Source organism: Myotis daubentonii, chromosome 20 (genome assembly GCF_963259705.1).
Source record: "Myotis daubentonii chromosome 20, mMyoDau2.1, whole genome shotgun sequence".
In the NCBI taxonomy this organism is placed as follows: Eukaryota; Metazoa; Chordata; class Mammalia; order Chiroptera; family Vespertilionidae; genus Myotis; species Myotis daubentonii.
In genome coordinates, this window is record NC_081859.1 from 16,608,291 (window position 1) to 16,635,293 (window position 27,003).

The following is a 27,003-nucleotide window of genomic DNA, read 5'->3' on the forward strand; positions in this document are numbered from 1 at the left end:
GACATGGTAAAAGAATTTTACATTACAATCCAAGGGTGGTGGGGTGAGGAGAAGGAGCAGCAGAACAATCCAACAAACAAAAAATGAAACGGAAATGCATGGTGGAAGGGATTTGAAGGGTGGGTAGGGGCATTGCCAAACTAAAATGCAATTGGTTTGTTACTGAGTACTATTCATGGGAAGACAGCATCCTGACTCCGTCTCTATACAGCATATTGGGAGTAAAAATGATGCATCCAGGTGGAAATATGATTAGCGGTTGGAAGACAGACAGGGAAAGACGAAGTCAGAAATAGACACTGAGAAAGTCACTGGCTGGCTGGCTGAAAATACTGACTCTCCAGTAGTGATAGAATAAAAAAGTTGGGGATATCTCTAGAAGATTCGAGAGATAGGGGGCAACTCTTCTATGGTTTTGACTTGCCCAGCAGATTTCCACATATACATGTGTACACACCTATGTTTGCATGCACACACATATTCACATAACTGACTGCCCTCCCTGGAAGCACAGAAGAAGCCACAAGAAGAAAAAGCCACCCACCTTTGGTCCAGGAGCCAGCGCCTGTGGCTGGCTGCACAGCCCAGGAGATGGACAAGCCACCTGCCCGAGGTCCCAGGCTGCAGCCACTCAGAGAAGCTGCCAGCCCTGTGGTCCAGAGCACCAGTGCCTGTGGCCAGGTAAATAGGTTCCCTCTTCTCCTACTGCAGTCATTACTTTAATATTCCCCTTCTGAATTTCTCTCCTGTGCTGCAACCCAACTCCACTTTTCATCGGGAGGATACGGGACAGAGAGAGCAGTGTTAAAAGCTGACATTTTTAAGCCAGTAAGGTTGGTACTTAAACATATAAATGGAAAACTAGAGTCCTTCATGTAACAAAGGCTACAAAGGACAGGGACAGTGCGTGACCTATTATATCCAGCAATCCATATGGGGACTGAAAACTTTGCAATGATGACAATTAGTGAAGATATGAATCAACTAAAATAGTTGACAGGGACAATTTTTCCATCTTTGAAATTATCTACATCGAATCTGTTTAAATAGATTTTCATCTGCATAATATAACACATTCTGACAAGACCACCACCACCACCAATGTGGTCAATGTTGTGCCGATAAATGTTTAATAACTGAGGGACACCCCCCCTCCTGTGTGCACAAATTTTTGTGCGCCAGGCTACTAGTAATCAATAATTCTCCTACTCATTTTATGTAGATACTAGAGGCCCAGTGTCCCTCAGCCTGGCCTGCACTCTCTCCCATCTGGGACCCCTCGGAGGATCTCCAATTGCTGGTTTAGGCCTGATTCTTCAGCCAGCAGTCAGACATTCCTCTCACCATACGGGACCGCTGGCTCCTAACCGCTCACCAGCCTGCCTGCCTTATCACCCCAAACCTCCTCTGCCTGCCTACCTGACCACCCCTAACCACTTGCCTGCCTACCTGACCACCCCTAACCACTTGCCTGCCTACCTGATCACCCCTAACCACTGGTCTATCTACTTGATCACCTCTAACCACTCTGCCTGCCTGCCTGCCTGATTGGCTTAGACACTTGATGGTGGGCAGGGACACCCCAGTGAGAGGCTGTGGTGGTTCTGGACTAATGGTCATTATGGTCATGACGTTTTACTGTCTCTGGACTTTTATTATATAGGATCATTGTTCTTCACACATAATGCCCCCCTATCTCGTTTTTGCTCATATTTATGGTTATTGAGTGGGATTGGTAGTCACACTTTATATTTCTTTATGTTTGACTGCTGACAATTGATGGCTGCAACCTACCACTTCTCCATAAGCCCCACAGGGGACTCTAATAGGAAAAGTTTGTTCTCCTCTTCATTTGTCACCAAGAGGTTGGAACCACACAAGGAAGCAGAACTCTGCCCACTGGCCCCCCAACTCACAGAAAATAAAAGCCTCCTTCCCTGCCTCTATCCAAGCACCTTTGACTTCCTGGAGGGTCTTTCTTGTGCCTCCCAGAGATTTCAACTATGAACACAATGATCACTCCATCTCCTTTGGTGTGTGTGTTTGTCATCAACCTGGTCATCTGTACAAGCTGCTATGGGTCCCCTGCTTCTGCCTGATGTCACCTACTCTTGGTGCTATGAGCGTGACTATTAGTCAGTGACTCACTACTATGGTCCTTCTTCTCTAGCTTTGGGGTCACATGACTCTGGTGGCCACTGTCTAGCACACACGTGTCCTGCTGCTGCCTGACTGAGGCCCTGAGCTGTGTGGGGCTGAGTTGCACTGTTGAGTCAACAGAACCTCTGGTTGAACCTAGGAGCAGAATTTTTAATCATTAATTGGTAATTGACACAGAGTGTTTGAAAAATATATCTCTGCAGTTTGTCCACTTGAGAAAGTTGTCTCTGTTTACAATAGACTTTCTAACTCAGAAACATCAGAGGTAAGTGCAGAGTGAGGAATCCAGATGTTTTCTGAGGGAAACTGTGACATGAAGGGGAAACCACACAGGAAACTCGCCCAAACCTCAAACTGCACCTGCTGCTGGGATGGTCATTGTTTTCACCCTGAGGCCCCCTTGTGGTCACAGCCTCTGCTGCAGGGAAGTTTGTGTCTGGGCTCACACTGACTTCCCCTCACTGTGTGTCTCCCACAGTAATACATGGCTGTGTCCTCGGCTCTCAGGCTGTTCATTTGCAGATACAGCATGTTCTTGGCGTTGTCTCTGGAGATGGTGAATCGGCCTTTCACAGAGTTGGCATAGTTTGTGGTACTTCCATCAGGATTCATTCGACATAACCACTCCAGCCCCTTCCCTGGAGCCTGGCGGACCCAACCCATCCAGTAGCTACTGAAGGTGAATCCAGAGGCTGTACAGGAGAGTCTCAGAGACCCCCCAGGCGGCACCAAGCCTCCCCCAGACTCCACCAGCTGCACTTCACACTGGACACCTGCAAAAATAAAGACATACTGGTCACAAAATGCTGACCTGCATACTCTTTATCTCACCCCTCTCCGGTCACATACTCAGTGTCTCTAGTTCTCCATAAATCACCTCTCAAATAAGCCATAAGGAAAATCCAGCTGAGCTTGAACCCCATGGTGAGTGGTCTGTGTTCAGTCCTGATCAGGGGATGGGAACACCTGGGGATCCTGAGGCTGGGCTCCTATCCCAGAGCTGCAGGGCAGAGCTGGGCTGGTTTTTATGAGCAGAGGAGGACCTATTTGCATGTCCTCCTGCTATATAGGGAGATCTGGGGTTGGATTACGACATAAAGTACATGGTTCCAGAGTGTGACATGTTTAAGGGGATTTTCTGTGAAGAATTACTCCTTACACCTGGGCCTGAGCTCTCCCCAGTGGACACAAATGCTCCAGGAGACCTGTACAAAGACCCAGGAGAGAAGATTGTCATAAAAAGAAAAAGAAGAGGTTTAGCCTGAGAGATGCCTTTGACAGTCACCAGTAATAACAACCAAAAGAAAGCAAGGCTCACAACCAGAGAAAGAAGTAAAAGTCAGGAGACTGGAAATTCCATCTGACACTATTTCCTCTACAAAGTGATCAGAGGATAAACTAAGACCAGAGTGTGAGCCTAGAGCCAGTGGATCAAGTGTTGGGGAGAGAGGAGAGTCTATGTAGGTCCCTGGGAGCCAGAAGCATGAACTATACAGACACAGACAGAACTCCCGGGTCTTATACCTTCAGGGGAGTTTGGTGCTGGACATGTAGCAGCTGCACTGCTTCCTTTGTTGTGTTTATTCTCTAGACTCTGTTGGAAAACCAGTTTCATACATTAGGACACAGAACACTTTTTAAGAAAAACATGCATACATTTGTTAAAGCTTTGAAGACATTTAACAATTTATTACAGTCAGAAATACAAATTCTTAATATTCATTCTAGAAACATAAGAATTCAATTTCAAAGGCTTTAGAAAGAATTCCTGATGAAGATGTTACTATTACATTCTTTGTTAGACTGGTCCTCGGAGCACGTTGAATATCATTTCACCATTTCACCCCCAACCCAGTGCTTGGATACATTGGCCAGCAGTAGCACATGAAATTGTGGATAGATGAGATTCTCATATTTGTATTTATCTAAGTGAAGTATATAGCACCAGGTTTCCCATTTAATGAAATGCAGTTCCTTTTATAATTCTTTGGAGCGATAAGCCTTTAGATTCTCTTTTTCCCCAGTCAGAGAAGAGCCACTCAAGTGTCTTTATCCTACTTGTCAGGAGTTAAAGCACTGGCTGAATTATCACCACAGGAATCCTGATGAGGTGCAGGTAAAAATTCTCAGAAGGTGCTTTACTCTGTTCTCTCACATCTCGGATTCACTTGGCTGGTCACAGGCAGGCAGGTAAAATGGGTTAAACATTTTGCAACTCAATTTCTACACAAATAGGCTATGATTGTTAGTGTAAGGCATGACTGAAGAAACAGAACAGCACTTTGCTCCAACGTGATCATGTATCTCTGAAGAAGTGGCAAAAACCATCCCAGCTGCCGTGCGCCTCCAGCCAGGTGCGGTGCTGCCCCACGAGACACGCACACAGCAAGGTCACCAGGCTCTGGCAGTCCAGGTCAACCCTGGCATCCCGCTTCTTCAGTGCCCACTTGTGGCTTGCTGGCGGTCTCTCCAGCAGGAACCCTGCGAAAGTCAGGAGCGCCACCATCCGGCCTCTGTTGGGGCCACGGGGTGTCAAAATATGTTCTGCATCATGTTGGCCTCCATCTCCATGCGGTTACCCCGACATTGGCAGTAGCGGGTCCAGGAGAGCTGATAACGCTCCTGTGCCTGGGAGGTGAGGAAGCGCATCACAGCAGCCTCAAGTGAGGATGGCAGGCGTGGGAAGCTGCTGGGCCTCCTGGTGTAGTACTCCAGGTAGTCCATTAGCAGCTGGAGGGTGAACAATTTCGACTAGTCCTCCATGGCCTGGCGTCAGCCAGGGTCCTGGCCCCGCTGGCTTTCTAGGCCTGTCTGAGCTTTTGCTCTGGGGCAGGCTGTCCCAGGATATAGAACACTCTTAAGCATAACCTGGTCTATTAAGTGGAGTTGCCATAAATGATTTAGGAGTAATTAACTTTACATCATGGAAATGTTGTGATTGGAAACCTGATTGTAAGGACAGAAAAAAAGGCCTTTCTTTTCCTTTTCTGTGGCCACCACAATGTATGAGAAGCACTGATAATGAAACCCCAAATTGTTAGCTTCTCTAATTCAAATAGCCCCTCTGTTCAAACTGAGGGAGAAGGTAGCTACTCTCAAGGCTGCATTGTTGCATTTCCCCCCTCCCTGCTGTTTTCAGAACTCAGGGATAATTCACACCAATGAGCTATTTATTTCTGATTTTGACATTTTACATTTCCTTTTCTCTCTAATTATCCTGACAAGGACTTCTAGTTTTGATGAATAGAAGTAGTCACAGGGGAGCCCTTGTCTTGGTCCTGATGTAAGAATAATATGTTGGAAATTTTCTCTGTGTAACATGATGTCACTTGTTGGCTTCTCAAATCTGGCCTTTAGTATATTGAGGTCCATCACTATTCCACCTAATCTCCCAATAATTTAAATTCTGAAGCGATTTTCAGTTTTAAAGCTTTCATTCTATATATATTCATATGATGTACTAGAGGCCTGGTGCAGGAATTAGTGCACAGGTGGGGCCAGCCATATGGGCAGATCAGGGCCATCTCGCCCAGTCCAGATGGGGGCTGATTGGGGCTGGTGCCCTGGGAGGGACCACAGGAGGGTTCCAGGGTGTGTCTGGCCCCATCTTGTTCAGTCTTGATCAACCAGACTCAGGCAGCAAGCTAATCTACCGGTCAGATCATCTGCCCCCTGGTGGTCAGAGCACATCATAGTGACCAGTTGGTCAACTGCTTGGTCGACCACTTGGTCAGATACTTAGCATATTAGGCATATAGATATATAGATATAGATATAGATATAGATATAGATATAGATATAGATATAGATATAGATATAGATATAGATATAGATATAGATATAGATACAGATATAGATATAGATATAGATAGATAGATATAGATATATATAGATAGATTGTAACCCACAGAGCAGAATGCTCAGCACACTTTCCCTCTGGCCCCTGGCCCCTTGTCCTTCCCAAGCTCTGCTCACCTCTTCAGCTACCACAGGAAATAAATTACAAAGTGTGCATGGAAAATCTTTGCAGGCTCCATGGGTGTGTCTTTACTTTGTTCCAGTTCCAATTACCCCAACATAAGGAGAGACATACTCATTAACATGTAACATCATTGTGGTAAGACCCCTGCTCAGCTTACTGCAGCAGTTTTAAATAGGCCATGGTCACCCTAGATGATTTTGCTCAGTGGATAGAATCATGGCTTGAAGACTGAAAGGTCCTGAGTTTGATTCCCATCAAAGGCACATTCCTGGGTTTGTGGGCTCAATACCCAGTAGGGGGTGTGTGCGAGAAAGCAGATAGAGTCTCTCTCATCATCGATGTTTCTATCTCTCTCTCCCTCTGCCTTCCTCTCTGAAATCAATAAAAACATATTAACAAAAATAAAAATAAATAAGCCATGAATCAAATGCCGCTGCTCTCCATCCATCCAGTCCCCTCACACCCTCTTTTGTCTTTGCCCAGTCCCTCTCCCCCCCCACACACATACACACACATTCTGCTGGGGTCTGTAAAATGGGGTCAGGATTTTTACTTCAACCGAGGGTGATGCTTCCTCACAGCCCTCCTTCCCCGCCCATCTCTGTCCCAAGTCCTGTGAGGTCTCTCCCTGCCTCCCCTCCATCTAACTTGGTGGGCCCTGCTCTGCCCCCTCCTCCTGTGACCTTCTGTCTTCAGCCTCCCCCTTTCTCCTCTGGGGACAGAGCTCCCCAAAGGCTGTGTGGGGCAGGGTGGTGCAGGTGTGGTCCATGTTGAAATAATAGTTGATTACAGACCACATATTTATTTCATTTGGCATCCAAGAGAATGAAATATAACTATGATTTCTTATATAGGATTCATAAAGTATAGTGTGTAATGACATGAGTGAATGCATGTCTTTGTATCACTGTTCATGTATTAATGCATGTCTTTTCCAGAAATGAATGTGCGACTTTGTGAATGTGTGACTGTGTATTGTGACTGTGTGTGTGGCTATGTGTGTGTGTGTGTGTCTGTATGTGTGACTATGTGTCTATGTGACTCTGTGTTTCCTGGGCAACTAGTAAGAGAGCAGTATGGATGCAGGGGGTCCCATGGATGGCTCCTCAGCTTTCAACATGCTACTAATGCACATCTCACCCACAGTGAAGCTAGAAAACCTTGAATCCAGGAGAAAAGGTGGAGGGAGGAGTTCGATGATGCACATCGTAGCCCACAGGGTCACCTGTCCCCACGATGGGGTTAGCACTGCTTCCTGCAGGACAGCAGGGGTCCTTCATGTGGATGGATGTGGGGGCTCCATGTGTTTGGTGCACTGAGCTGACAGCTCTTCCGGGAATCAATGTGGACTCAGAGAGGATGGGTGAGATCCGCCAGCCCTGACTGTGCTCAGGCCTTTCAACAAAGGGAGGGCCCTGTAATCTCCCTGGAACCAGGATGGGGAGAGCACAGAGTGAGTCAGACAATGAGGGTAGCTGTAACCTCTGAAGGATGGAGGAGGAGCTGTGCACACAGCCCAATCCTAGCCACTCATCTGTGAAGTTCACACTCATCAGTGAAATGTTTAAAAGACAGTGAAAAAAATCAGTTTTAGAATTTGTGAAGGAGCCTTAGTGAAGGAGAATCTCCCTTCACTGCCAATATGTCACGTGCAATGGACAATGTCCTTCCTTCCTTTGTTGTCCGCAGTGAGAATATGAAAAGGAAGAACCATCCCTGGATGCAACTGAGAGCTTGAGAGGAAATCCCTGAGCACAACAGGAAGTCCATTAAATCCTCACCTCCCTCTACCCCTGCTCCTGGGGCTGCTGTCTGTTTTGGTGCCTCCCTCAGGGAGGTTTGTGTCTGGGATCACACTGACTTCCTCTCACTGTGTCTGTCACACAATAATACACACCAGTGTCCTTGGTGGACACAGAGCTCAGCTGAAGAAAGAACTGGTTTCTGACCATGTCAGCAGTGATGAAGATGCGGCTCTGGAAAGCCATGTTGCACCTTATGTTCCCTGTCCAGTATCCCATCCATTGCAACCCTTTCCCGGGGGGCTGGTGGATCCAGTTCCAGAAGTAACTGCTGATGACTGAGCCCTCAGACACAGTGCGGATGAGGGAGAGGGTCTGTGAGGGCTTCGCCAGTCCTGGGCCAGACTCCTGCAGCTACACCTGGGACAGGACACCTGGGGACGAGGATCATCGGTCCCGTCCGTCACCTGCAGTCACAGCCATCCCATGACCCCTGTCTGACCCCTGAGACCTTCAATTTTTATGGGTGTCACCAGGCACAGGAGAAGACCCAACAGTGTCATCTTCTTGTAGACCACAGCCCTGTCTTCCCAGAGACCTCAGCCCTGTGTGAGGAGAGAGCTGTGAGCCTGCACAGCCCAGGAGTGGATTTGTCTAGGAGCTTGTGTAGTAATATGCATGTGGGGCAGCCTTTTCTCTAAGTGTAGGGCTTGTGGTCAGTCTGCCCTAGTCATTCTAGAGCCTTATTCGGGCATCTCTTCCCTTGACCTCACTCAGCCTTTAAGTCAGGGACAGGGGACCACCTTGGTCATGAAATACATTGGAATTAGGTCAAAGAATAGCCTAAACTTTCTGAGCATAAGAAGAAATGGTGGACTAGGTGAGTAGGTTACACTTTAACTTTTCGTGCATCTTTCAAAGAGGTGTAAATGGAATTAGGATTTGTTCAGATCATTTCTGAATCTCAAAACCTGAGTATCCACAATTTAAAAATTTTTGAATCTAATTTTATACAAATATTTTCTACCATTATGCATGTGCACAACTCGGAATCATTCATATGTTGAAATGATGGTGGAAGGAGATGGAACAGTTTTATCAATCTAGTATTATCAGCCCTGCTGTCTCCCTCAGGGAGGTTTGCATCTGGGCTCAGAATGACTTCCTATTATTGAAAGAGCTCTGGGGTCCTATTCCTTTAGGGCAGTGGTTCTCAACCTTTGGGTCGCGACCCCTCTGGGGGTTGAACGACCCTTTCACACGGGTGGCCTAAGACCATCAGAAAACACATATATAATTACATATTGTTTTTGTGATTAATCACTATGCTTTAATTATGTTCAATTTGTAACAATGAAAATACATCCTGCATATCAGATATTTACATTACGATTCATAACAGTAGAAAAATTGCAGTTATGAAGTAGCAACAAAATAATTTTATGATTGGGGGTCACCACAACATGAAGAACCGTGTTAAAGGGTCGTGGAATTAGGAAGGTTGAGAACCACTGCTTTATGGGGTTTGGTGCTGGATGTGTAGCAGCTTCACTGCCTCCTTTGCTGTGTTGATCCTGTAGCTTCTGTTGTAGATTCCGCTTCATACCTTGGGATATAGAAGAGTCTCAGTTTTTACAAGGTGTGCTTAGGGGAAGATGTGGATAATGATTTAGGAATAATTCAGTTTAGGTAAGATAAATGATGTTCTTGGAAAGCTGTCTGCAATTGACACTTGGGACCGCTGTCACCGTGTCCCCACATGATGGGTGTTAACTGGATCTTGCATCTGACAGTATGACACATGGAGGAAAGCTATCTAGGAACATAAATGGGGATTAACCAAGACTGAGGACATACATGTCCAGGGTTCTTGTTTCATTAGGTTGTTATCTCCTTGTTGTTTATCCACTTCAAGTTTTCTCTCCTCACTTTCCTGTGAAACAGCCTTACATATTTCCTAGAGTCATGAAGACACTTTGTTGAGAGTGTTTAGGGGCACAAGTCATTTTTGTGTTGGTTTTGTATCTTATATCATTTCTGAGTTTACTTTCTAGTTTCATCAGTTTTCTAGTGTTTTCTATGTACAAGATCATGTCATCTGCATAGAGATAAAGGGCAACATTTTAATTTGTTTTTATCTTACATATATTTTTATTGCCTAATATTTTGACAAGCACTTCTGGTTTTGTAGAATAGAATTAGTCACAGTGGATATTCCTGTGTTCTCCCTGATATTAGAAGAATAACGTTCAATATTCTCAGTTTAGTATTGTGTTTCTTCTTGACTTCTTTAATGTGGCCTTTGTTATGTTGCAATAAATACCTTGTATTACTAAATTATTTACACTTTATTCATGAAATTATTCTAGATATTTAAAATATTTTTTCTTTTTTTATATCTGTTTATATGATGATATATAGGTATATATTTGTCCTTCCTTCTGTGAATGAGTTGTAGCACATTGACTGGTTTTCATATGTTGAACTGTCCTTGCATTCTAAGACTATATCCCACTTGATCATGGTAAATGATCCCTTCAACGTGCTGTTAAATTTCCTTGTATGTTGTTGACATTGGACCTGGGTTAGTGGACAATGCTAGACTTGTTTTCAGTCACATGACAAAATATGCCTTATTTTCAGGAACAGAGTTACTAGACATTAAAACCTCTTCTACTAAAGTCCTAGAAGGATATACAGGGAATAGTAGTGACAGCTTACATCATTTATAGAAAATCCTTTATAATAAAAACCCAGTGACTGAATGGCTGAACGATCACAATGACCAGTCGACCAGTCGTTATGAGGCACACTGACCACCAGGTGGCAGATGCTCAATGCAGGAGCTGCCCCCTTGTTGTCAGTGCACTCCCACAGCAGGAGCAGCAGCTCAAAGGGCAGGTCCACAGCTGCTCGACTGATCAGGATGGGCTATTCCTCCAGGCCGTGCCCGCACCAGTGCACAAATCCTGTGCACCAGGCCTCTGGTACATGAATAATTATGAACAGCAGTTTTTTAGAAATAGAAATGTTAAATACCATGCAGGTACATATCTAGAGAAATAAGGAACATGTCGTTTTCAATTGGTCAAAAGGGGACTCCTTGTTTCTGACATGTACATTCTCACAGTACCTCTGTTCTAGAAGATAACACCTTCTCAGGTCCAGCAGATTAGGATTTGGACACCTTTTGGTCATTACTCACATGGTCTCACCATGAATCAGTGTAGCTGCATAATTCATTGGGGCTCCCATTACAAAATATGTCAACACGTTGTGGGAAGAGTGGGCACTCTCTATGGGAGGAGCCATGGTGATTGTGAGTCAGTAAGAGGAGCAATCATTTAAATGGACCAGGGCCCCTCTCTCAGTCCATCATGGTCATCATCATTATCATTATCATCTTCATCGCCGTTTGCTTACTTTAACCATTCCTCTCATTTTCTATAGACATGGTGGCTGCCCACACTTAATGACTTCTAATCGGAAAAAAAGCAGACATATCCTCTTCAGATACCATAGGGGGATTTAGTCCCCCCAAACCCAACTGTAAGTTGCGATAAGGCCTTTGAAAAAGCCAATGACCTTGGACAAAGTACAGAATCCCACCAAGATATTGGACCAAGATTACTTTCCAATAATATTGAGACCATCACCATCACCATCACCATCACCACCATCATCATTATTGTCACCATCAGCACCATCATCATCAGCACCATCATTGTCATCATTTGCTTACATATATTTAGTATTCTCATTTTATGCAGATATTAGTTTTGCACAAACATATGGACTCTTTGTTTCCTAAAGTTTCATAGATGTAAGTGGGCAGCCATACTGTATTTATTTTTCATTTGATTACTGAAAATTGGTGGTCATTGCTGCCTCTTCTCCAGCTGCCCCACATGGAATATTGGATAAGAAATCATGCTTTTGTATTTAGATGTCATTGTGAAACTGAAACCATACAAGCCCCTGGAAGGGGAATTCCTCCCTCTCCCCACCACCTCACCAAAATAAACACTCCATGCCAGTGCCCTTTCCTGGCTCCATGAAGTCACCTCTATCTTACTGAATGACTTTTCCTGCGATTCCCAGAGATTTCAACTATGTACACAATAAACACTCCATGTCCCTTGGTGTGTGTGTGTTTGTTGTCAGCCTGGTCATCTGTACCAGGCTTCCATGGGTTCCTCTGCCTCTGCCTGGCATCACCTCCTCTTGGTGCTATTAGGATGATGGCAAGTCATTTACCTTCACCACCTGGGTCTCTCTTCACTAACTTTGGGGTCACACAATACTGGTGCCTACAGTCCAGCCTACACCTGTCTTGCTGTTTACTGGATTGGTTCTGACCTGTGAGGAGCTGCACTGTTGAGTCTGCAGAGCCTCCAGTTGGGTTTAAATGACATTAGCAGAAGATTTGATTATTAATTGGAACTTGGCACAAGAGTATCTGAAAGAGGCTCTGTGGTTTATCCACGTCTGAATGTTGTCTCTCTTTACAACACACTTTTCTAAGTCAGAGACCTCAGAGATAAACACAGTCAGGAATCCAAAGGTTCCCTGAGGGAAACTGTGAGATGAAGAGGAAAGCACATAGGAAACCAGCCCAAAGCTCCAACTGAACCTGCTTCTCAGATGGTCTTTGTGTTCAGGGACCCTGAGCCCCCCCTGGTAGTCACAGCTCCTCCTGCAGGGAGGTTTGTGTCGGGGCTCACACTGACTTCCTCTCACTGTGTGTCTGTAGCACAGTAATACATGGCCGTGTCCTCCACTCTCAGGCTGTTCATTTGAAGGTACAACGTGTTCTTGGCATTGTCTCTGGAGATGGTGAATCGACCCTTCATAGAGTCTGCATAGTTCGAGCTGCCACCGCTGTTAGTAATGCGTGCAACCCACTCCAGCCCCTTCCCTGGAGCCTGGCGGACCCAGTTCATGTTGTAGCTACTGAAGGTGAATCCTGAGGCTGCACAAGAGAGTCTCAGAGACCCCCCAGGCTGCACTAATCCTCCCTCAGACTCCACCAGCTGCCCCTCACACTGGACACCTGCAAACACAAAGATGTCTTAGTTAGGAAACTCTCACATGTCCGCTGTTTCTCTCACTCATCCACTCACATACTCAGTGTCTTTTATTGTCCATAAGTTACCTCTTAATAGAGCCACAAGGAAAACCCAGCTGATCCCAAACCCCATGGTGAGTGGTCTGTGTTCAGTACTAATCAGGGAATGGGAGCACCTGGGGATCACAGGGCTGGGTTCCTGTCCCAGAGCTGTAGGGTCAGGGCTGGTCTGGTCTTTATGAGCAGAAGGGTCCTTATTTGCATGTCCTCCTGCTATATAGAAATCTGTGGGGTTGGACTCTGACATAGAGTACATTGTTCCTTAATATGACATGTCCACAGGTGCATCTATGTTAAATAATTCCCCACATCTGGGCCTGTGCACTTCCCATAGAACCCAAATGCTCCCGGAGACCTGTACAAATATCCATGAGTGAAAATTGTCATAAAAAGAAAGAGAGAAGGGTTTAAAATGAGAGATGCCTTTGACAGTCACCAGTAATGACAACTAAGAGAACTCAACCTCACAGTCTTAGAAAGAAGTAAAAGTGCAGGAGGTTCATGTTCAGGAGACGGGAAGTTCCATCTGACACTATTTCCCCTACAAAGTTATCAGAGGATAAACTGAGACCAGAGTGTGAGCCTAGAGCCAGTGGACCGAGTGTTGGAGGAGAGAGGAGCATCTGAATGGGTCCCTGGGAACCAGAAGCATGAACTATAGAGACACAGACAGAGCTCCTGGGTCCTATTCCTTCAGGGGTGTTTGGTGCTTCAGCTGTAGCAGCTGCACTGCCTTGTTTTTGGTGTTTATTCTCTTAGATTCTGTTGTACATCCAGTTTCATACATTGGGACATAGAAGAAAATAATCATAATCAGATCTTTTTAGGTGAAGTTGATGGTATCAATGGGGGAGAAGTTACATTTTAGTTTTGGAAATTTGATTATAAAAAATCTTGATGTAAATCACTTATATGAACTATCTGATATACATAAAATAATTATTGATATGAAGAATAGTATTTGCTCTATCCTTTTTTAAGAAATATATTTTATTGAGTTTTTACAGGGAGGAAAGGAGAGAGATAGAGAGTAAAAAACATCAATGAGAGAGAAACATCGATCAGCCGCCTCCTGCACACTCCCCACTGGGGATGTGCCCGCAACCAAGGTACATGCCCCTGACTGGAATCGAACCTGGGACCTTTCAGTCCGCAGGCTGACGCTCTATCCACTGAGCCAAACCGTTTTCGGCTGCTCTATCCTTTGATTACAGAATGGGTAGGTCAGTCGGATAATCTCCCACTGCTATACCTGATGAATCTAATTTTATAGTAACCTGGTCAGCCTTTGTGGTTCTGCCTTGTTTTCACCACCAGGGTGTGTGTCAATGTGGACACATGACATAGTTCTAACTGGGGAGCAGGAGGGAATGTTGGACTTTCCTGCTTCATCAGCAGCTAATTTCAGAAGCACTATCTGCTCCTTCTCAAGTCCCTACTCACGTCTGCATGTGGCCCTTGGCAATGCTCTCACTGGGTCTATACACCTTCACTGGGTGGACCAATATGCAATGTGGAAATAGCCACTCCAAGCCTGAAGATGAATTACCATGGATGGGAATTCACCATGTGTGAGCCGACACACCTCCAAGATGGTCCCTTCATCATGTTGTGATTTCCTCATTGTTCAATTTGTCTCCCCTTTTCTTGAAATAGCCATGCATAGCTTCCATAGTCATTCAGGTAAAAAAGCACCGGCTTGAAAATTAACCCAAATTCCAGGTTCCAGGTGAGATCCAAACTACTGTGTCAGGCATTGAAGGCAAACAGGTGTTATGGCCAAATTCCAAGAATGGGAGGTAATTGTTTTACCTCCATCAGGGATGACTGAGTGCACACCTTCAGTTTATTAGAGACTCCCGTGGAGAGCCTTGACCAAATAGCACCTTATGGATCACACAGCAGTATTATAACTGGAGGCTGGCACCAGCACTTGCTAAATAAAGTGAGTTTCCTTCTGAATCAGTTCCTTTATCTGATATAATCTCACCCACGTGGCAGGAGGTTCTGCAGTCATCAGAGCTGTCAGTCAGGAGGGGCCCAGGGAAGACACACATAGGTCTGGGGAGAAGTGCATGTCTTGGGGGTGCTGTGCAGACAAGGTGGGTTCTCATGGCTCCTGGAAACCCATCAAAGAAGCAAGGTGGCAAGTGCAGGAAGCTCTCCTCTGCCCTGCAGATGTGAGTGCAGTGAGGGTGGAGCCACTACGACACCTATAACATGGAGGCTGGGAAATGCTGAGATAGATCCAGATGCCCAGCAAGCAGTCCCAACCTGAGTTATTATCTCCTCTGAGCCCTCAAAGGAGTAATCTACAGAGGACTCAATGCTGCCATTATGAAATGCCAAAGTTTAGCCCATGATTTTAAGAAATAAAGAATGAAAAACTGTATAGCTGTCTCCTTCACTAAGGTATTTGATTTCTCAAGGCAGCTGCTTGTTAAAATGAGATGATTCCCAATGAACCTTTGTTAAAATTCCCTATTAAACTATGCAAAACGGGATAGGCACTCTGGTGTCATGTCACATCAGTGCTGGTGTGACACCTTTACAAAGAGAGCTGAGGACATTTCCTGCTCCTGTGGTACAGCAAAGCTTGGCACCTGTGCAGGTGAGAGGTGACCAGGGAGCAGCCCTTAAGGGTACTTGGCACCATTGAGATGGATTTTTTTCAACTTTCACTGTTGGTGGGACATGCACATGTTTTATTTGCTGTGGGCCTTTCAGAAGGAAGGGCCCCTCTGGGGACAGGTGGGCATTTGGGTCATTCACTGAGCTCAGCACACAGCTGCCTGGGCTATGCTGTGGTCTCTCTTGGTGGGAAACGTTGCCAATCACAGGCCAATATGAGCACTGAGGATGGTCTCTGTCGAGAAAGAAAAGCAGAAAATGCGGGAATGTGGTGAGGAAAGTCCCCAGTCACTGCACATATATCATCTGCCAACAGCAATGTGACCTCCTCCTCTATTCTCTGCCCTGAGAAGAAGGGAAATTAAGGCCACAGAGAAAAAGAATGAATCGTCCCTGGACCCAGCTGAGAGCATTGAGAGGAAATCCCTGCTCCCAAAAGGACACCCTTCTTTCCCATCTCCCTCTGCCCCTGCGCCTGGGGCTGCTCTTGTGCTGTGGTTCCTGATCGCACCCTGTTATCCAGAGTGCCCCCTGTAGCCCAGCTCTGCTGTCTCTCTGAGGGAGGTTTGTGTCTGGGCTCACACTGACTTCCCCTCACTGTATGTCTTGCACAGTAATACATGGCCGTGTCCTCAGCTCTCAGGCTGTTCAGTGTTAAGTAAACGTGGCTCTTGGATATGTCGCTGGTCATGCTGAGTCAGGATTTCAATGTTGAGCTATAGTCTGTATTTCCATCAGTCGATATACCCCCAACCTACTCCAGCCCCTTTCCCAGAGCCTGGAGGGTCCAGTGCACAGTATAGTTACTTAAAGAGAATCCAGAGACAGTGCAGATGAGGGAGAGGGTCTCTGAGGGCTTTACCGGTCCTGGGCCTGACTCCTGCAGCTGCATCTGGGACAGGACACCTGGGGACAAGAAGCATTAGTCCCTGTCAGTCAAGTGCAGTCACAGCCTTCCCATGACCCCTGAGACCCTCACCTTGGGGGGCTGTCACCAGGCACAGGAGAAGACCCACCTGGCTCATCTTCTAAACCACAGCTCTGCCTTCCCAGAGACCTCAGCCCTGTGTGAGGAGAGAGCTGTGAGCCTGCACAGCCCAGGAGAGGATTTACCCTGGAGCTTGAACAGAAATTTGAATGTTTCTATAAATAGAGGGACTGAGTCCAGGATGCCCCACTCATTCTGGGATCTTTTTTTCAGTATCTCTTCCCTTGACCTCACTCACCAGCTAAGTCAGGGAAAGGGGACTGTATGGGTCATGAAGCATATTGGAATAAGAGAAAAGGATGGCCTAAACCAGTGATGGCGAAACTTTTGAGCTCTGAGTGTCAAAATTTTGAAAAACCCTAACTTAACTCTGGTGCCATGTCACATATAGAAATATTCGTAATTTTATTTCTTTTTTATATTTCCAACCATAGTAAAAAAAAAAAGATGTATATTTTTGATATTTATTTTATATACTTAAAGGCTATTTAACAAAAAAAATCAACCAAAAATATGTATAAAATGAACAAAAACAGAAAAACAATGTACATTTAGGAAAAATAATAATAAAAACAATGATAATCAAATGGTATGAAAACTAGAAATTGGTGACTTTTTTGGTGCTGAAGGTTGTCTGCTAATTCTATGATTGCAGGTTCATACTTGGTGCACTTCAAGGCCAAGCAAGCGCCACTAACTTCATCTGTTAGCTGGTTTCTTTTGTTCATTTTAATATTATTTAATGCTGAGAACAAAGTCTCACAAAAATACGTTGATGAAAAAATTGTTAGCAAAGCCATCGCTAGATTTGTTATGTTGCTAAAAGTGTCAGGTACTCTGTTCCAAGCACTCAAAATGTCTTGTTCGTAGTTGCACTCTTCTTCATTATTCAAACGATTTCATTCCAGATTTTCAAGTTTCAACCTTAAGTCGACAAACACATGAGTCCAAATGCTACCTTGAAAATCTGAATTTGCATCTCTAAATCATCAATTTACAGCCATTGGAAATCCTTTAATTCCAAAGTACTGTGAAAATGTGGTGGTAAAAATTCTCAACCACCATTTTTCTCTGGAATTTCAGAGGTGGATGGACCAAGGGAGCTTCCCCAGACCTCTTTTTTAAGAACCCCTCATAAGAAGTCCACCCTCAAGACCTAAGCAGGTCCCCAGGCCCCACCTCCTAACACCATCACCTTGGGTTTTAGGTTTTAATATGTGAGTATGAGGGACACATGCATTGTTCTCATAGCAGCAATTCAAGGATCAATCATGACCCCACCCAGTTGGGAGGCTGCTCCACTAGAGCTCCCCACCTGAGGATCCTTGTCATCCTGAGGGAGCTCCTGGTCTGTGGAAGCAGAATGCTGAGCCACGTCCTTCAGAACAAGCTGATGACCTTGCAGAATGAGGTCTGCCCTTGACCTTGCCCTAAGACCTCTGGTTAATCCTGTTATTGTTCCTTATAATTGCTTACAGGTGCTCATTATTCTCCTGTTTGAAGACCTAGAACTGTTTTCTGCCCACAGTGGTGGGTAGCTCCTTGTGTTTACTCATATTTTATAGGTGTCAGTGGAATAAATAGTCAGGCTCTATTTTTTTATGTTTGACGCTGACATGTTAAGGTTCATCCCTCTCTTTTCCTGTCCACCTGGGAAACTGAAGAAAGAGATATTAAACCCAGAGGAGCCCCTCCCTTGAGCAGGATCCTCCCAGGCCCCACCACTGACCCAAAATAAAAACACGAACGAGTGTTCTTACCTGGGGACCCCATCAAGACTTGCTTGCTGAAAAGCCTGCCCTGCTCCCAACAGACACCTCCATGAAGTGATAAGGTCCCACTGTGTGTGAACATCAGCAGGCTGCACATCCATTGCAAGGTACAGTGGGTCCCTCTACTTCCTCTGCATGGTGTCACCTGCTATTGGTGCTATGAGAGTGACGACAAGTCAGTGACCATCACCACCAGAGTCTTTCTTCTCTACCTTTGGGGACACACTCCTTTGGGGCAAGATGTACAGCACACACATATCCTGCTCCTGACTGGGACCTGAGCTTTGTGCAGCTGAGCTTCACTGTTGAGTCAGAAGAGCCTCTGGTTAGAATCAGGTGACTTGGGTCAGAACATTTGATGTTTAATGGTTGTTTGGGCACAAGAGTGTCTTAGGGGCAGGCTCTGCAGTTTGTCCATGTGAGAAAGTTGTCTCTGTTTACAACAAATTTTTCTAAATCAGAGAAGTCAGAGGTAAGTGCAGATCTGTAATCCAGAGGTTCCCTGTGGGGAACTGTGACATGAAGAGAAAACCCACAGGAAACCGGTTGGAACCTCCAACTGCACCTGCTGCTGTGATGGTCCTTGTGTTCAGGGACCCTGAGCTCCTCCTAGTGGTCACAGCATCTCCGGGAGGGAGGTTTGTGTCTGGGCTCACACTGACTTCCCCTCACTGTCTCTTGCACAGTAATACACAGCCGTGTCCTCAGACTTGAGGCCATTGATCTGCAGATATGCCGTGTTGACAGAGGTGTCCATGGAGAAGACAAATCTTTCTGAGAAGCCCTGGGCATATGTGGGTTTCCCAGTATTTGTGTTGATCCAGCCCATATACTTTAGGCGCTCTCCCGGGGCCTGTCTCACCCAGTGCATAGCATAGCTGGTGAAGGTGTATCCAGAAGCCTTGCAGGAGACCTTCACAGAGGCACCAGGCTTCCTCACCTCAGCCCCAGACTGCACCAGCTGCACCTGGGAGTGGACACCTCTGGAGAGGAGACAAGAGTGGGTCGAAATCCTCCTTTACTCTTGCTGGCCGCCCCCTTAACGCAGGTACTGAGGATCCCCCTTACCTGTAGCCATGGCCACCAGGAGGAGGGTTCTCCAGCTCCAGTCCATGGTGAGAGGCTGTGGTATGAGTGTAGGGGAGAGTGTAGCTGTGGGTGATGCCCTCAGGACAAACACTTATCCATATTTAACCTAGTCTACCTTCTCTATTTTGCATATTCATGAAGTAGAGTATTTCATAGCTGAGGTCTTAACCCCACCTGAGAGAAGATGGATGACATAGGGACCAGGTTCAGTGAGAGTCTGAGGGTCCAAGTCCCAATCCTGGTTGGAGGAGGTGTTTCCCCTGCCAGGGCCCTGACCTCTGTGCAGACAAAGCACCTCCACTGAGGAACCAGCCCCCAGAGGACATGATCCTCATTGTGGGCCCACCTTTGGGTGACATGGGGCCACCTGGCCCAGCTCTGTTCTTTGATACCTGAATGTCTTCTTCTTAAAACAATGTGTCTCCGAAATGATGCCTCTAGTGAGGTAATAAATCCATCCCTGCCCCAGTCCCTTACAATTCAGATATCCGAGAGCCATAGAAATACCCCTTTGTGTGGGGTTCTCATGTCTTATTGAGTTTGGTAAATGCTCTGATAGAGCAGGATATTCACAGTCACCTCAGCAGTCTTGTCCAACTTTCAGTTTGGATTGTTTGTATGAAGAGAGGAAGCCCCAGGCCTCAGAGGAAATCCCTCCCAGCTCTCTCTGCACCTGATCCTGGGGCAGCAGCCTGTGATCCTGGGCCCTGAGTGCCCCCTGCTGCCCAGCCCTTGCTCTGCAAGGGAGGGTCCTGTCAGGGCTCACAGGGCATTGACCTCTCAGGGTCTCTAGTCCAGTAGTGAAGGATGTGCCCTCAGGGACACTGTGTTATTTTGACATCTGTAGACAGCATGACCTGGCCTTATTGAGACCCAATGGTGCCGCAGGGAGACCACAAACCAGAGCGTTAGGAATTCAGCAGGGAGCCCTTTCCTGGAGTTGCCAGATGCAGGGACACAGCTAACCTTCCCCTCATCCAAATGCTTCTAGGGGCTCTGGGGGCTCTTACTAGTATGTCCTCAGGTCCCTCTTGTTGAAGGTCCCATCTGCACATCCTGGCATGTGCCCAAATCTCATTTTTTTTTAAATATATTTTATTGATTTTTTACAGAGAGGAAGGGAGAGAGATAGAGAGTTAGAAACATCGATGAGAGAGGAACATCGATCAGCTGCCTCCTGCACATCTCCTACTGGGGATGTGCCCGCAACCCAGGTACATGCCCTTGACCGGAATCGAACCCGGGACCTTTCAGTCCGCAGGCCAACGCTCTATCCACTGAGCCAAACCGGTTTCGGCTCACTGCACTTCTTTTTAATAAATCAAACACACACACACACATACACATACACAAACACTCACACACACACACACACACACACACGCACACTGTGATGATTTTCTTTGCTATGAAATCCACATTTGCCCCTTCTCCCTGTGCATAGCACATGGGCAAGGATCACACGTGGATTCTAGGCCTGGATGTGACTTCTTTGGAAGCTGATCAAATGCACCCAGGATAGAAACACAGACTTTGAAGAGCAGGCACTTGTGTATCCATGTTCTAGCAAGTCCTGTACATCCAGATGCAGGAACCGGTCAGGTTTGCTCCAGGGAGAGTCATAGGTGGGGCTGGGTGACCCTTTGCTGCAGGGGTGTGTTGCTGGGATGCCCCTGGCAACCCCTCTCATGAAGCAGGGAACACAGCTCAGCACTGGGAGGGGAGGAGGCAGCAGCATTGTCAGCTGTCAGGTGAGGTTGCTCTCTGAGGTCACCTAGTTGGTGGGGCACATTGGACAGGTGAGTGAGACCAGCTTTGGGAGGGGCACCCTGTGTTCTCAGGACTCCTTGTTCCAGGACTGGCTAAGGGTGTGTCTATTCTTGATGCTCTACCCTGATGATTAATTTCCCCATGAGCACCCGAGTCCCCCACCTCCCACTTGGACACAGCTGATGTATGTTTCTCTATCATTAATGTTTTGCTCTCTGTATCACTCTCTGTTCCCCCTTCTCTCTCTAAAAACAAATAATATATCAATTAATAAATAAAATATAGTGTATTATCCCCCTCTAAATAAAGGAACTCTTACTCTTTGAGACAGAATGGAGGAACTGGAGAGTATCATGCTAAGGGAAATAAGCCAGTCAGAGAAAGAAAAATATCACATGATCTAATTTATAGGTGGAATCTAATGTAATAATAAACTGATGAATGAAATAGAACCAGAGGCAGGGACACATGGATCAGACTGAGGAATCTCAGAGAGAAGTAAGAAGGAGGGACCAGGACAAGATTAACCCAAAAACTTATATGCATATTAGAGGCCTGATGCATGAAATTTATGCAAGAGTAGGCCTTCCTTCCCCTGGCTGCCGGCACAGGCTTCCCTCTGGCATCTGGGACCCAGGCTTTCTCTGGCCTCTGGCAGACACCTGGGACTCAGGCTTCTCTCGAAGCTCAGGCTTCATCCAGAAGGTCATCTGGAAGGACATTTGGCCGAATTAGCATATTAGGCTTTTATTATTATAGACTAGAGGCCTGGTGCACAAAATTAGTGCACTGGTGGGGTGTCCCTCAGCCCAGGCTGCACCCTCTCCAATCTGGGACCCCTCATGGGATATCCAACCTGGGACCCCTCATGGGATGGCCAACTGTAGGCAAACATCCCTCTCACAATCTGGGATTGCTGGCTCTCAAGTGCTTGCCTGTCTGCCTGTCTGATTGCATCTAACCGCTTCTGCCTTCCAGCCTGATCACTCCCTAACCACTCCCCTGTAAGCCTGATTCACATCTAACTGCCACCCTGCTGGCCTGATTGCCCCCAACTGCCCTCCACTGCTGACCTGGTCGCCTCCAACTGCTCTACCCTACAGGTCTGGTTCCCCCCAACTGCCGTTCCCTGCAGGCCTGGTCACCCCCAACTGCCCTCCCTCCCCTGCAAGCCTGGTCACCCCCAACTGCCCTTCCCTACTGGCCTGGTACCCCTAATTGCCCTCCCCTCCGGCCATCTTGTGACCACATGGGGGTGGCCATCTTGTGCGAGGGTGTGACAGTCAATTTGCATATTACCTCTTTATTATATAGAATATGCCAGACAATAGGTGATAAAAGCCTGAGTTGGCACAAGTACAGGTGGAGGAGGGCAAATGGGGAAAATAGAGGAGAACATCTGTAATACTGTATACAATAAAGATAAAAAAATAAAAATGTTATACATTTTATATAAAAAATAAATGCTGGAGTAGATGAATATATCACTCTATTTTAATCTTATGTGTCATTCATTTCATTCATAAAATGGGTTAACATTATATACAAACATCTCCCCAAGTCCAAAGCCACCCACTAAATAGACTCAACATTGCAAAATTGAATAAGCATAATTTTATATAAAATAATATTTTCATGTCAACTTTGACTTAGAAATAATTGCAAAGTAATGAACTTCCCTTCCCTTGACATGAGAGGCCCCTGGGCCTGCAGGTGCTGCCTCTGTCTCAGTCCAGCTCCAGGGAACAAATCTCGCTGGGGAGCACCTGCCTCCCATGAGCACAGGCCAGGTCATGCAGCAGAGACAGGCTCACACTCTGTCCCTCCTCTTTCCTAACTTTTCCCAGCAGGAAGCCCCTCCCACAGGGAGCAGCTCAGGAAGGTGTTCCAGGTCCTTGACCACAGAGAGGCTCTGAGACATTGGACTCAGCTTCTCCCAGAGGGACATGGGCACTGACTCTGGACCAGCAGGTGCTCTGACATGGGTGTGGACAGGAACCTGCTCCTGCTAACAGAGCGTCATTGAGGGACCTGCCCTGCCAGAGTCCACCTGAGACCCTGGGAGGATGGGAACCTAGAGGCTGACTCTCTGGGAAGGAGACTGTGAGCTCATGATGGGCTAAGACTTCAGATGGAGGGAGGATCAAAGTGCAGAGCAGTTGTACCTTCTATTAAATCACTTCACTGAGATGCATCAACTGAAAGATATGACGGAAATTGCTTTTGAACCTCCCTGAAGAGACCTAATCATGTGTGTTAACAGCAAAAGTAATTGTGAATTCAGGTGGTCGCTGGGTTCACACCTTACAACTCACAGAGCAATTCAGAATCCACACCTTTGTGAACCACACCAGTGCAAGACGTCTAACTCAGAATGCTCAGAACACTTTGGAAGCTGCAATTCTGGAAGCAGAAGCTGATGTCTGACCTTCTGTACAAGGGGAGGATCAGAGAGTGGAAACTTCACTCAGTGTGAGAACCAAGTCCCAATCTCACTCCTGCTTTGTGGTTGTCGACTTGCCCATCATCCCTGGTTGCTGTCCACTCTGAATGCATGAGTCTCTCTCTTTCCCTTATTATTGCAATTGTCAGGTGGACACAGGAGTCTCACCACAGGTTTTGTGCTGACGTCTGGCAGCTTTCAAGCCTCACCCTCCCTCCTCCACTTCTGCCCACATCTGGACACATTGGTGAGGCAGCCACGTGGTCTCTTTTCTGCCCCTGGAGGCGTGCATCCACTCCAGCTCCTTCCCCGGGGGCTGACAGACCCAGCTCCAGTCTCAACCACTGGTGATGGAGTAACCAGAGACAATACAGGTGAGGGAGAAGGTCTGGGAGGGCTTCACCAGTCCTGGGCCAGATTCCTGCAGCTGCACCTGGAACAGGATACCTGGGGACAATGATAATTAATCCCTGTCAGTCAACTGCACTCACAGTCATACCATAGTGCCGGGAGCCGGTCCATCCTTGCTGTTTCAAGGGACCTGGCATTTATGGCATACTGTTCTTAATATGTTTGCTCACCTTCTTGGCACTATGTGTTTTAACCAAGGTCTCTGAGAAAGGTTGTTTCCCCAGGTAGGGATTTTCCCCTGAAGTTAGGGAGGAAATAAAACCCCTCAACTAAGTGCCAGGCGGGTAATTAATCACTTTAACTATGAACAATCATGCTTAAGCTACATAATCTTTACTCCCTGGAATGGAGATAAGAAACGCCCTAACCTTTGTAATAGAGATTGATAGGATTGAATCAACTGGTATAAATACAGATGTAACTAGACAGCAAGAGACAGAATTTAGAACACAGAACTCAGGAGACAGAATTCAGAAGACAGAACCTATGCGGAACCTGGAGATGGAGGAGCTCCGCTGGAGAGAACTTGGCAAGGGATCCTGGACTGAACCTGACTACAGAAATTGGCAGGAGAACCTGGACAGAACCTGGCTGGAGAACTTAGCGAGGGAACATGGCCACAGAACCTGGCTGGAGATCCTAAGCAGAACCTCTCTGGAGATCGAGACCAGAACTTGGCTGGAGATCCTGGCTAGGCTGGTGATCAACTGAACGCTGTCTCCGTGTCATTCCTTCTTCGCCGACTCCGTCTACGCCTTTGGGGATCCCTGGACTCGCTGGGGTTGGACCCTGGCACCATAGCCCCTGTCTGACCCTTGAGACCCTCACCTTGGGGGGCTGTTACCAAACACAGAAGAAGGCCCAGCAGTCTCATCTTCTAGATCAGAGCTCTGCCTTCTCAGATACCTCAGCCCTGTGTGAGGAGAGAGCTGTGATCCTGCACATCCCAGGAGAGGATGTACCCTGGAGCTTGAAGAGAAATTTTCATGTTGGACAGCCTTTCCTATAAGTGGAGGGACTGAGGTTGGGCTTACCTGGTCTTTCTGAGGACTGTCTGGGGCATGTCTTCCCTTGACCTCATTCAGCATGTAAATTGTGCTCAGTAGACCACATGGATCATGAGACTGACTGGTTTAAGGTCAAAGCATAGCCTAAAATCTCTGAGCATAAGAAGAAACATGGAGTAAATGAGCGGGTTACACTATTATCTTCTCATGCATCTTTCAAACAAATGTAAAAGGGATTAGCATTTGTTCTGACAGTTTATGAATTGAACACCCTAGTTTACCCACAATTTCCACATTTTTAAATCTAATTTTATATAAATTCTACATTTGTGTAAAATATAGAAATAAAGGATAGCCACTTTCAGTATGTTACATCTTAATTAATGTTACTTTATTCAGAGAAACCATTCCCAAGCACAGGAAAGTAGGATATTTGTAATCCTTGATGTTGAAAATTTTGTGACTGTGTCTACATCTTCCTGTGCAAATGCTTCCTTTAGGCAAGCCCATGGCCTGTGGCTGAAACCCCAAATAGTTACATAAGAAATAGTCATGGCTTTGAGTGGAGAAAAGATAAAAATTAAAAGCAGTGATCATGAATGTGTACAACTCAGAATCATTCATATGTTGAAATGATGATGGAAGTATATTGACCTGTTTTCTCAGTCTAGTGTTATCAGCGATATTGGGGCTCAGAGGCAGGTGAGTGTAAAGAATTTTTACCATAGAATTTTTCATCAGAAAGGAAATTTCACCTCTGAGAGGAATCCCTCACTCTCAAGCTCCCTCTGCCTTTCCCCTGGGAGATCATTGTGGTCACAGGGTGCTGGGCTCTCCCACAAACATATAATGTCCTTAATGTGTATTTTATACATTCAATATGAGACAAAGGATTTGGAAATAGATTCCTTATGTATATGTTTCTGATTTCATTTACTCAATGGAATCTTTGACAGGGTAAAAGCCTTTAATTATAACTGAGGCGAATTTAACAATATTTTCTTTAATGGGACCACTTTTGGGTGATTTTACAATAACTCCCCGACAAATGCTGAGTCTCCACTGTCCATGTGGATTGGCTACAGCAGCCACAGGGAATGGAGCAGGTTCTGGTACCAAACAGGAACACTGCTGGAAAACTACCCATAAATCTGGACGTGACTGTGGAACTGCTTGAGGGGAGGAAGTTGTGTTGAGTCACATGACAAAAATGTGCCTGATGTTCAAGGACAGAGAGTTACTGGACATGTGGGTTTAAAGCCTCCTCTAGTTAAGGCCCAGAAAGAAGTATAGTGTGTGATAGAGACAGCTTGCATCATCATAAAAAACACATGCATAATTCGAAACAGGAGTTTATGAGTAGAAATGTTAAAGATCATGTGGGTAGGGATCAAGAAAAATAAGAAACTTGTCATTGCAAACTGGTAAGAAGAGGATTCCCTGTTTTCTACATGCATATTCTCACAGTGTCTCTGTTCTAAAAGGTAGCGCCTTCCCAGTTATGGGGAATTAGTACGTGGACACTTTTGGGTTCATTAATCACATGGTCTCACCATGAATCAAGGAAGCTTCCTAATTCATGGGGTTCACATTGTAAATCTGACAACTCTTACAGGGAAGAGTGGACACCAGTCACTGAAGAGCCATGGTGATGGTATGTCAGTATGAGGTGCCATCATTACATTAGACCAGGTTTCCTGTCTCAGTCCAGCATCTTCATTGTAATCATCATCATCATCATCATCATCATCATCATCATCATCATCATCATCACAGTTTGCTTACTTCTAATCATTCTCATTTTCTATAGATATGGTGGTTGCCCATACACAATTTCTTTTTATCAGAAAATAAAACAAGCATTTACTCTTTGGATACCA

The 27,003-nt window shown here is 46.0% G+C and overlaps 2 gene segments (V, D, J or C); both read right to left on the minus strand.

Annotated features, from left to right (window-relative positions):
- Positions 1–2,273: 2,273 nt before the first annotated feature.
- Positions 2,274–3,145, minus strand: LOC132222657 (immunoglobulin heavy variable 3-74-like). The segment is given in 3 exon segments: positions 2,274–2,295; positions 2,618–2,933; positions 3,038–3,145. Coding segments are annotated over 3 exon segments (384 nt in total).
- A 13,356-nt stretch (positions 3,146–16,501) lies between these two features.
- LOC132222658 (immunoglobulin heavy variable 7-4-1-like) lies at positions 16,502–19,558 on the minus strand. The segment is given in 3 exon segments: positions 16,502–16,535; positions 19,069–19,384; positions 19,472–19,558. Coding segments are annotated over 3 exon segments (396 nt in total).
- Between the last annotated feature and the right edge of the window lie 7,445 nt (positions 19,559–27,003).